The 12,745-nt window shown below is 36.5% G+C and overlaps 1 protein-coding gene across 5 annotated transcripts in view; it reads right to left on the bottom strand.

Annotated features, from left to right (window-relative positions):
• The window catches only part of NBEA (neurobeachin), a 694,224-nt gene that overhangs the window by 80,949 nt on the left and 600,530 nt on the right, over window positions 1–12,745 (bottom strand). For all 5 annotated transcript variants that reach the window (XM_078070461.1, XM_078070460.1, XM_078070459.1 and 2 more), the window contains one exon: window positions 1,541–1,681. In XM_078070461.1, coding sequence (XP_077926587.1) covers window positions 1,541–1,681 — 141 coding nt within the window. The remainder of the gene's footprint in view (window positions 1–1,540; window positions 1,682–12,745) is intronic.

A 12,745-nucleotide genomic window follows, 5' to 3' on the forward strand; every position in this document is an offset into this window, starting at 1 on the left:
AGTAACTGCTCTTAACTAGACTGGATTGAAGAAGGCAAGACTTAAGACTAAAGGCAAGAAGATTTGTTAAGGGCTTCTGCAATAATCTAGATGAGAAATAATGGGAACCTAAACTAAGGAAATGCCAGAGTTAATAGACCAAGGAGACAGATTGCAGAGATACTTAGTTGGAAGAACCTAGCTGATGTGATGTCTGATTGGATGTAACAGGCTGGTAAAATAGAGAAAATATCTAGATCAGGTAACTGGGTGAGTGATCACACCATTTATTTAGATAGGAAATGCAGGAAGAACCACCACAGGTTTGTGAGGGAGATGAGGAGTTCATTTTTGGAAATGGTGTACATGGTGTTCATGTAGAAATATCCAGTAGGCACTTGGAAATAAAAGCCGGGAGCCCAAGAAAAACACTTGCAATGAAGACAGAAGCTGGAAGGCATCAGCTTATCATTGAACGGCCTAGCCCAGATAAAGTATACAGAAAAATCCTGGGGAACACAAACATCGAGAAAAAAAATTCTGAGCATGAGACTGGGTAGGGCAGTTAGGATGATAGGAAGTAAAACAAGAGAGGATATTGTCTGAGGAGTCATGAGAGGGAGGAATTTCTTTTTTTTTAAGACTTTATTTATTTATTTGAGAGAGAAAGAGAGAGAGAGAGAGCACAAGCAGGGGGAGAGGGAGAGGGAGAAGCAGGCTCCCCACTGAGCAAGGAGCCCGATGCGGGACTCAATCCTAGGACTCCGGGATCATGACCTGAGCCGAGGGCAGACGCTTAACCTATTGAGCCACCAAAGCACCCCGAGAGGGAAGAATTTCAAGAAGGAGAAAGTGAGCAATGGTGCCAAATGCTTCAGATACATCATGGTAAGAAATGGGAAGTTCTAGCCCCATAACTTGTGACTTCTGCAAAAACAATTCAGTAAAGGGGTGGGTGTGGAACCTAAATCAGCCAGGCTAAAGATTGAATGGGAGGTGATAAAGCAGAGAGAAGCACAGGACATGTGCACTTCAGTGGAGGCTGTGCTTACATGTGACTATGAAGGGAGAGAACTGGAAAGTAACTGCAGTGCTGGTTGGGGCGCAAGGAAGCTTGTGTGTGTGCGTATGTGTACAGGTATGTGTGTACATATAGATGTGTATATGTATTTGAAAGATCAGAGAGACTTGAATGTGTTGGGAGAAAGAGAAAGAAACAGAAAGAAGCCTTCAAAACATTTAGAAACTGTTCTAAATTTGTCCTGCCCAAGAAGCAAGATTGAGAGGGCCAGGGGAGAGAGCCAGCTTGCAACCATCAGTGAACAAAAGAAACAGTGGACATTGTGGATGCACTCCAAGAGTCTGGTTCCTTTTATAACTGGTTTAGGCTTAAGAAGCGCACAATAATCTATCTTCCTAACCCGATTTTGTAAATGAGAAAACCCATTTTAAAAAAAGGATTCAGGTTTTGCTAGAGTTTGAAATCTCGTTTCTATTTCACTGGCCTCTAATCTTTGTTTAAAACAAATAACAAGTATAGTAACTTAATGAAGATACTCACAATTCGAACAAGCCAGGATAAGGTAGATGTTGCTGTTGAGTAATGCGTATTATAATGGTAGGGGGGGCTTTGATCATCTTCCCACGTCTCATAACGCTCTGCGTAAAATACAGCTCTCTTTGGGTTCAAAGCACCGATTGGCTGTTAAGAAGTGAAAAGAAGCATTTCACTTAATACAGTTATATTAAACATTCTATATTATAACTCTTTATGCTGAAAGTATTTACCATTAATTCATTTTAACCATAGAGCATAAATAATTTTGTATTACATTTTATCAAATTTGATTTTAATATTAATTATGGATCCTTACACTTGCTAAAAATCTCTCAGGAACATGATTTATATATGCGAAGTTTCTGGATTTTACCAAAAGTTTCAGTAAACTGGATTACTAGGAATGATCCAGTTTAAACTGTCAAGGCGAAACCAAGACTTTTAATGTCATTTTCCTTCCTACTTAGTAATAACCATAATGAACATTTAGCTTGATCACAAGAAATCCAATGAGGAGAAGGTGAAGCAGTTGACCATGTGACAACCATATTAGAGAAAACCTTGTCTTAGTAAGACAAGAGGGTCACCCACAGTGAGAAAGATAATAATCACCCATATGGAAACCCTGTTGGAATGCTGGTTCCATTCTGTTATTATACAAATGGTGCATACATTTTCTTTATTAAGTAAAACTACAAACCTAAGTCTGATGAAAATAATCCAGACAATTCCGAGTCCCTAGAAAGCATTGTGTAAGGCCACCAAGACCTTTCCTATCATCCCAGTGATGATGTTAGTCCTAGAGTGGAGCACACAGTAAAATGCTCAGGATACAATATGCATACTTTTTTTTCCCCCAACAAAGCATGTGTTAATTGGATCATTGCCTCAAACTTCTTAGCACACCTAATCATTAAAAGAATTTCTAGCATATAGTCCTTATGATTTCAAATAATAAACTGTTTTAGCTTTAGTTTCTGTCTGATTTTGGTTTATGGGACACGGAGTCCATTCTCATGATTCCTAGTAGCTACATTATTTTGCTTTAGGATGCATACTATTATATATAAATATTTATGGAGAAAACAAAAGATGAATACTAAGTATAATATAGAACTCCTTTATTCAAAATTTAGTATTACTAGTTAACTATGAAGTTCCCCCCAGGGCTTAATTTTAACAAGAGAAGTAGTAGAAAATGAGTGTTTCAATGGGACAAGTAATGTTACACAAGAGAGAAAGATTCATTTATAAATTGTTTGGAAGCTTTTTCTTTTGGTTCCATGGGACTAATTCAAATAACACAATGATGTCAGCAGTTAAAAGTCTGTTAGAATTTCCATAAAAAACTCTTATTTGCAAGGGCTCTTATCCTTAATATTATTTGTAAACTATGCTCATTTTTCTTTAACTTAATTATGACTTAACAAAGACTAAACAATTTAATTATTTTTTAAAATTTTTGAAAACTTTGTTTTAACTATTTAAAAAATGTTGAAGAACTTTGGTTTTAAACATATTTTTTAAATATTCTAAGGCTTACATTTTATTCTGTGTTAAATTTCACTGTTCATCTCTCAAATCTTTTTACACAGATATAAAAAGGCAATGTAATTTCATTAAATGTCACATAGAATATTAATAATATTTAAAACAAATATCTCATTTTTTTTTTTTTTGGTAAAAGGGTACTTACTATAGTGGAATGAATGTGAGCTGTTACTGAATTGGGATAGTTTTTGATTTCAGATAGCCTACATATTTTATGCTTGTCTAGATGTGCAGACATCTGTTTTTTTACCTCAATATTAAAAGACTATTCTTTCAAAGCATTTAAAATGTTTAATACTTTGTCCTCTCTTGAATAGGCTAACGGATCTTTCACGTGCATAAAATGGCTGCACAATCCGTAAGGACTGACCTTATCTGAGATTTTGTTTGTTCTGCAAGACCACACAAAACATTCTTGAAAAAGGAACAAGGCCCTTCCTCTAATCTTTTCCAGCCTTCTCCCCAACTACTGGAAAAGGGATAAAATAAATATTTGCTCTTTTTATTTTACTCAAGTTTCATCAAAGTCATTGTTTTGGAGTGTCTGACAGAATAATACTTTGTAGGAAACAGGTGCAGAGTATTGAAAGTATGTACGTGCCTCCATTCGTAACTTCTTAAAATGAATTTCCAATTGTGAATTTTTATCGAATGCATTTAGAAATGAATTTTATATAACCAAATGTATATGATCTAGTTTGTACTTACTATTTTTCTATTATTTTGCTCTAGTAATCAGGAAGCAATAAACCATCTGAAGGGAAAATGCTTGAAAATGTCTGGGAAACAAAAATTTCATCACAGATGACATTTTCTTATGGGATCCAAACGTATAATGTCTATTTATCTGCCTATCTGTCTAACTGTCCATCTATCATCTACCTACCTATAATGATCTACTTACCTATGTATAATCTGATACGGTTGTGTTTGTTATCCTTTTAAAATCTGAGCAAATAATGCAACGTCAAAGCCATTTGGATTTAGCAAATGAATAAGGTAGGAAATCTGGTGAAACAGTAAAACTCTACTTAATAAAACGTATAAGCTTATTTTGTAATCTCTTTCCATTTTTATCATAATTACCATAGTAATTATTACCAGTTTCCTTTTCTCTCAAACAGTAGGCTTTTAGAAATAGCCACCTCTATGCTTTTTAAGTGTTTCTACATGAAAAGGTTTAAGTGAAAGTTTAGAACTTGCTATTAGATGTATTATGATTTTGTTCTTGTCGGTTTGTATGCCATAACTTGGCATTGTAACAGATAAGAGAAAATGATGCAGATAACAATGAAAAATTAAAAATAAAAATTCCACCTCTGTAGCACTTTATTATTTTTATTATATATATTTTATATATTCATATTATATATTTATTATTTATATATCAATTTATATATATAAATATAAATATTTATATATTTATTATTATTATATTATTATTATTATCATTTTCTAAAACTGCTATAAAGCCTACATGGCTTGCAAAAGAACTATTTTCAATATAAAATTGGGGGCAAATCATACGTGTAACATTACCACGTCTACATAAAACAATTGAATTTACTGAAGAACTGGTGTTGAGGATTTTCTCTACTCTATCACTCAATTTCCCCTGTTTGAATATTAAAGAGAGAAATTTGTCTCAGTCTTAAATACCACAAAAAGCTTTGTTTTCCTGAAAAAAACAAAAAACAAAAAAACAAACACACACCTGTGACTTTATGATATGGAACAAAGATCCTGACAGATACTCATGGAGATTTACTCATGAAAGGCTCTGAGAAATATTATTATAAACAGAATTGGTTAATCTTGTTCACTCCAGTGTTTACTATTGATTTCTTCTTACTAGAACCTCATCTTTCTTTTTTGTTTTCATAATAACTATTAATAAAGCAATAGAACTAGAGCTCTTTGAAAAGTTCTGGTTAGAATCCTTATGGCATGCATTTCTGAGTGTGAACTTTTTCTTTGGTTACATTTTCCTATTTTCTTTCCTTTTCTGTTCTCTTAGACTTGATTGATCGACACCTTTCTCTTTTATGAAACCTTACAAGTTTTATCAAGTGCATTTTATGGGATAGATGTATAAATTAAATAAGAGAGGTGAAAATGAACAATAAAGATAATTTAAATAAAAAATACTAATTGGGTAAATGGTACTTCAGGAAGCATTTGAAGAACTTTAGAGAATGTGAAAGTCTGGGCACACAGCTGGATTGTTTTGAATGAATAAATTAAAAAATAAAAAATAAATGTGGGTTGACTTGAGGTGCAGTCAATGCCATTAAAATAGATTATAATTTTTAAGAGTAAAAAAGGTTTTCAAGAGGAATCAGAGGTCCAATTAAAGTAATATTAATAAAACTGAATTCTGGTATTTCAAAAAAAACTTGAAAATGCTCATGTTCATGGTATTAGGATTCTACTTATATATATAAAATATTTTTGAGCTCACTATTGCTAGTGCTCCCTGCTGCAAATGCTAATGGTACTATATACTTATATAAGATATTGTTTTCACATCCATTTTCTAGATTGATTTTCATAAGTCTTGAGGTGGGCAAGACATTCATTCTGAACCTAATTTCATGAGGAGGAAACAGGTACGTGGGTCTCTACGCTTTCCACAACACTGAGATGCCATTTCATGGCTAAATAGGAAATTCTGATCTTGATGTCTATAACTGCCTACTTAATTCCTAAACCATCACAGTTCTTCAGAAATGGAATGCACCCTACAGGCCTACAAGTCCAACTCCGTCACATTATAGATGAGGACAATGAAGAAACGTCCAATCAAGATTGCATTAGTCTGAGAAAGACATGTATCATATGATGTCACTGATATGAGGAATTCTTAATCTCAGGAAACAAACTGAGGGTTGCTGGAGTGGTGGGGGGTGGGAGGGATGGGGTGGCTGGGTGATAGACACTGGGGAGGGTATGTGCTATGGTGAGCACTGTGAAGTGTGCAAGACTGTTGAATCACAGACCTGTACCTCTGAAACAAATAATACATTATATGTTAAAAAAAAGAAAGAAGATAGTAGGAAGGGAGAAATGAAGGGGGGGAATCAGAGGGGAAGACGAACCATGAGAGACGATGGACTCTGAGAAACAAACTGAGGGTTCTAGAGGGGAGGGGGTGGGGGGATGGGTTAGCCCGGTGATGGGTATTAAAGAGGGCACGTTCTGCATGGAGCGCTGTGTGTTATACGCAAACAATGAATCATGGAACACTACATCAAAAACTAATGATGTAATGTACGGTGATTAACATAACATAAAAAAATGTTTAAAAAAAAAAAAGACTGCACTAGTCAGAGGCCACACATTTTACAGAACCAGCTGAAGCTCTGTGCCAGATACAGCTGGAAGTGGGATACAGCTGACTGATCTGTTTGGCTTCTAGGTATTGCTTTTGTTATCTCAGTTCCCTCAACACATCTGAGCTTCTAACATATCGAAGTTATCTTGTTATCTTTCAGTATAATAACCAAGGGCTTGGGAATCCTGAGAAGAGGCTTCAAGGATTCTTGTCTTTTCATTTTTTTCAGTTATGAGCTATATATCATCAGTCTTAAAATTCTCAGTTAGGACAACATAGAAATCGTACCTACACATGCTTCTGTGCTCAAGGAAATTCCCTGCCTCTCTTCTTATCTGACCAGGGAATTTCAATGCATTCTTCCCGAAGCAGCTCCAATTTCATCTGTGAAGGCCTATATGACACTCTCTGGTAACAGGCAAGTGTGTAACTTTTTTTACCCCATAAGTTAGCCTTTCAAGGCAATGGCTTTTACTCATTTCTATGTTCACAGCACCTGATACACTACTTGGCTCTTTTTAGGTACGTAATAAATGCTGAATGAATGAAAACTGATTGATCTGATGATATAAGATTGATTGACTGATTGATTGATTTCTTGGGGCAGGGTGGGCAGAGGGAAAAGGAGAGAGAGAATCTCAAGCAGGCTCCACACCCGGCGCTGAGCTTGAGATCATGACCTGAGCCAAAATCAAGAGTTGGATACTTAACTGACTGAGCCACCTAGGTGCCCCTGATTATATAACATTTAAATTTCCATATGGAAACTTCAGACAAAAATTTTAGGCAAAATCAAAAGACAAATAACAAAGTGAAAAGTATTTATAGCACATATGATAAAGGGCTAGTTTCCTTAAAAAGTGAGCTCTTACAAATCAGTAAGAAACTAATGAATAATCTAGTTGAATAAATGAGCAAATGAGATGAACAAGCAATTTACAGAAGCAAATTTTCAATATATGTAGGAAAAACAGTGCCAGCTCATCCAATATAATATTGTTCAGCATACATTACTCCTTCTTCCTTTATGAACCACTCCTTCCCTACTCTTGGAATACCCGGTTCAGGTGGGCTGACTCCATTATCTGATCCCCTGGGTGAGCATGTGATCCAGACTTGGCAATCAGCATATTCCATCCATATGGCCACTAAGATTAGTACAGAAATGGGCAGATGATTCAAGTTATTCCAATGAAACTCTGCTGAGACTATCTGGGAAAGAAGGTCTCTCTTCTTCTAGTGGGATTACAAAGGCATCACCGCTATAACATAGGGAAGCTGTCTGAAAATGAAACCAATGAGGAAAAATACCAGAAATGTAGCAACCTATGACACTTGTGAGCCCTCGGGTCCGGTTTTCTTGAACTAACCAATCCTGATTTCTCAGTTATGTGGGCCAATAAAAAATTTCTATTTTAAATGATAGCCAGTTTAAGTTGATCTTCTGTTCTTTACAGTCAAAAGTCAGAAGTACATGGCAAGTTTTAAAACTTTTCAAATAAAAACTATTTTTATTCATTAGGTTGTCAAAAATTACGTTTCACAATACTCAGTGGTGGCCAGGGTATAGCAAAACATGACATGTCATAATACTGTTGGTAGGAATATAAACTGGTATACGTTTCTCATGGGGCAACCTGGTAATATTTTTTAAATATGCACTTGCTTTTGATCCAATCATTCCACTTTGAGGAATTTATAATATGGAAAGAATCAGATACAAGGATATTTATATTTCTCACAACATTGCTTAAAATGGCAAAACAAAACAAAACAAAACAAAACTCCCCACAAAACTAGAAGTAGTCTAAATATCCAGTAAGGCACTAGTTAAACAAATGATATACTCATCCTGCTGCGTATTATGCATCTAATTGAAAAGGCTGATTTGAAAAAAATTCCAAGGTAAATTCATTCAATAGATATGGAGCGCCTACTATCTGTCAGTAATTACTGTAGACCCTACAATAAGATAAATGAGGTTGCTGTTCTCATGGTGCTTCATGTGTGTGTATGTGTGTGTACGTGTGTGTATGTGTGTGTATGTGTGTACGTGTGTGTACGTCTGCGTACGTGTGTGTATGTGTGCATATGTTTTTAGAGGCAGAGACAGATGGAACCTAAATAAACAATTAGGTAAATGAGAAAATACCAGAGATAAGTGCTTTACTGACAATTAAAACAGAATGGGATAGTAGCAACTGGGTGATAAGGACGGCATCTCTCAAGGAGAACCTCTCGGCCGAGATGTGAATGACCAGAAGAGTCAGTCATACGCAGTTCAGAAATTAGAGAACTCGAGACAGAGGAAGAGCTAGTACAAAGGCTCTAAGGAGGCCTGACTGACATGTTCAGGGAATAGAAAGAAAGAGTGTGACTGAAGCACAGTAGATAAGAGGAAGGGATTAGGAGATGACGTGAGAAAATAGGTAATGGCATATCATATGGCTTTGCAGATCAGGGAAATGAAACATATTTTATGGTAAGTGAAGGGGAGTCACTGAATGCTTTTAAGCAGGAGATAAACAAGATCTGAGTTAGGCTTTAAAAAGGTAACTCCAGTAGTTTTGTGGAGAATGGATTACAGGTAATATTAAATTATTATTATGAGTACTAGGGTTGCAAAAAGCCATTTGCCTCATAGCATTATCAGCATCATAGTATTATCAATGGTTTTCTAAAAATTCTTTAGTACATGAGTAATATATTTTTGCTACCTATTCAGAGAAAAAAATTTGAAGAATATTCATAATACTACAATAATAGTTGCCTCTGGGGAGTGAGAATAATGGAGATTTTTAATCTTCCCTAACTCCTTTTTACTGTTTGATTAAGAATTTGGTTTATCCTGGGACCCCTGGGCAGCTCAGTCGGTTAAGCATCTGCCTTCAGCTCAGGTCATGATCCCAGGATCCTGGGAATAAGTCCTGCATCGGGCTCCCTGCTCAGTGGGGAGCCTGCTTCTCCCTCTCCCTCTGCCTGCCCCTCCCCCTGGCTCATTCTTTCTCTCTCTCCCCATTGCAAAATAAATAAATAAATAAAATCTTAAAAAAAACAACAGAATTTGGTTTATCCTGTGTATAGAATGTTAGGGGCTTTTCTCAATTAAATGACCCAGAGAAAGCTTTCAAATATGAACATTTAAACTTTTATAAATTTTATTTTTTAAATTTTTTTAAAGAGAGAGAGCAAGAGAGAGAGTGTGCAGGTGGGGAGGGGCAGAGGGAGAGGGAGAGAGGGAGAATCTCAAGCAGGTTCCACACCCAGCACAGAGCCTGATGCGGGGCTCGATCTCACCCCTCCGAGATCATGAGCTGAGAGATCATAGAGGGGGAGGGAGAAGCAGGCTCCCCACTGAGCAGGGAGTCTGATGTGGGGCTCGATCCCAGGACCCTGGGATCATGACCTGAGCTGAACTCAAGACGCTTAACCAACTGAGCCACCCAGGCGCCCAAAGCTTTCTAAATATTAAGTAGTACAATGACGAGACTATACATTAGTTTCAAGATCATCGCTATTGGATCTTCTGTTTTGGCTGGAAAGAAAGGTTAAAGGAAACCGACTCTGGCTTAGGTTTGCCTTGATAATGCTGTACTTCAGATGTGACACGAAAACGCATAAGCAGGCTCCTTCCTTCTCTATAGGTAGTATTCTAAGAACACACACCACAGAAGGGCTCCTAGTGTTTCCAGTTCCTTCTCTAACAGCTCAAAGTTTTCCTTTCTTTTTAAAATTTTTCCTTTTTCCTTTTTTTTACAAGCAATCTTTCACCCAGCACGGGGCTCAAACTCACGACCCTGAGATCAAGAGCTGCATGCGGTACCATTGGAGCTAGCCAGGCACCCCTGACAGCTTGAAGTTTTCAAAGCAGGACAGGCTCTAGTATTTTCTCTCTCTCTGAAAGGGTAGGGCAATTGGCTAAACGAGAAGGAACTAGAAAAGAGACTATAAGGGGGGACATTCAGCATAAGCAGGCAGAGCATGGGACCTGTTTGGGACTTCTGTGTAAATCCTCAAAGCTCCCCGTCACCCTATTACGTATTTCCAACAAACAGTGGAGGTAAAAACAAACAAAAAACACCTCACTCTTGCTGGTTACCACAGTGCCTATGAACCAGCTCTCTTCTTTGTCTACACTTACTTGGTTCTTCCTTTCAATTAGAAGGAAAAGAGCATAATACGCCACTGGGTAAACTAAAAATGTCCTTAAACCCTGAAGAGTGTGGACCAGTTCTTATTGTCTTTTTATCTCCTGTACCTGGCACAACGTAGGTTTGGAATAAAAGTTTGTGTAAGGAAAGAACAAGTAAACGAATAAAATTGTCAACTTCAATAAACCCGATTTTGAAATTGGTACCTTTTTGCATTTCCCCCCTTGCAAGTTGTACCCTCGGCTTGGGTTATTCCATGAGTTTAAGACAGTATCCAAATATTGCTAATCAATACTCTGTCTTCAACAATGCAATATAAGCAAGCCTAACAAAAACAGTTTTCAAGCTGGGTTGTATGTTAAGGTGACATTCAATATATATTTAGAATATTTCAAATTTGGCAGTAAGTTTTTTGGCAGATGACATAGAATAAATTTACACATTCAATTTTTGTCTTCTACCAAGTTTTACATCATCATAGTCAGCTACTAATACACTTAATAGTTTTGCCCATTCTTCACGTGTTGTTGTTAAAACCTAAGCATTAGGGAGATTATATATTAACGTAAATAGAATGAGTTTCATTTTAGATATCGTTAACTGAAGATGAGAAAGAAAGATACAATAACTGTGGAAACTTGCCCCACATTGCTGAATTGAGCATTCCCCACCTTCACAACGTACACCCTTTCCTATGTGGTATATAGACATTTGGCAGTGCTATCAAGGGTGGATATGGCTGAAGAGTATTCACACTTCAGTGCATCCATTTGCATTCTCACATTTCAAAGCCTCAAGGCATTATCACTTCCTTTTTTTAAGTGGCATAATAATTTGGGAAAATGGTTATGCTTATCATCATCTGTCAGTCAAACAACTCCTGTGTTAACAAAATATATTTTTTCCACTCAGTGAATGGGTGTGTGTGTGTGATGTCTTACGCTCATGTCAATATTAGCAGGACTTGGCTTTGTGATGAAACTATTTCATTTATCAGAGGGCATGACTGGGAAATAGGAAAATTCCATTTACACTTTAATGAGCAGAGGCTGCGCTTCATGTCAAAGTCATGTAACCACTATAATTTAAGAGCAAAGTTCCTATGAGTATATGTAAATAACTGAAGCACCAGTGTGTATCATGCTTTAAGATAGATTTCACCATGAGGTCACATCTCCATAAGGAAAATCTGGATACATGGAGGGAAAAATTGTCTACACCGGCTGTTGGTTGAGTATTGAAGAGATAAGTCAATGACAGATTGTTTCATTTGCTGTCCATCATGCCAAACGATAAACATAACCTCTAACCTGTACATGTAATAAATAAAGCTTGTAACTATGAGGTCTAATCAAATGAGGGGTCCAATAAATTTTACTGATAAAGAACTTTCATTGTTCCTGTGCTCTTCATTCACTGAACTGGGTTAAAGAAAGAATATGAATATTCTAAATAAAATAAAATAGTTCAGTCTAAATAAATGTGCCTCTCAAGTTTCAATAAATATTTACTTCAGTATCTCGATGTTTACGGTTCTGAGAAGTTGACAATTTAAAGAGATGCAAAAGCAATTACTTATTGCATGAAAATCTGACTTTATTATTTTATTAAAAGGTATTGCTTTTTATTTTATTAGAACAAAATTAAATCAAGCAATCTTTCCCTATATTTTTTTCAGTCGTACCAAAGACCGTGAACCCTCAGCTGACAGTTATGGGAATTTGCTTTGTAGCTCCCAGTCACTGAATGCCACTAGTGCGCCAGGCCTGCCACGAGGGGCCTTTGCTACCTTAGTGCATTTAATTCTTTCAGCAACTGTCTTATGTAAATATTACTGTGCTCATATTAAAGAAAAGGAGAGAGAAGTTCAGAGAGCTTAGGAGTTTGTTGGAGAGGGGCTCTCTAAGAAAATAAACCCAGGACTACGAACATAAAAGGAGGGGCAAGGAATACGAAGCCCCTGAAACCTGAGGGGCTTTGAAGTTTAAGCTTCATGAGCTTTATGGCAAATTTATCTCTGATTCCACCTAATATTCATATATTAAACTTGTATGGATGTAATCAAAAGCTACTGCCTATTGGCTATTTTTCCCTCATAACCAGTGACTATTCCTTGAGGGTCAGGACTACATTTTAAAGTCTTCTTAGCACCTTGCAAAGCTCCTTTTATGA

Source organism: Halichoerus grypus, chromosome 4, assembly GCF_964656455.1.
Source record: "Halichoerus grypus chromosome 4, mHalGry1.hap1.1, whole genome shotgun sequence".
Lineage (NCBI taxonomy): Eukaryota > Metazoa > Chordata > Mammalia > Carnivora > Phocidae > Halichoerus > Halichoerus grypus.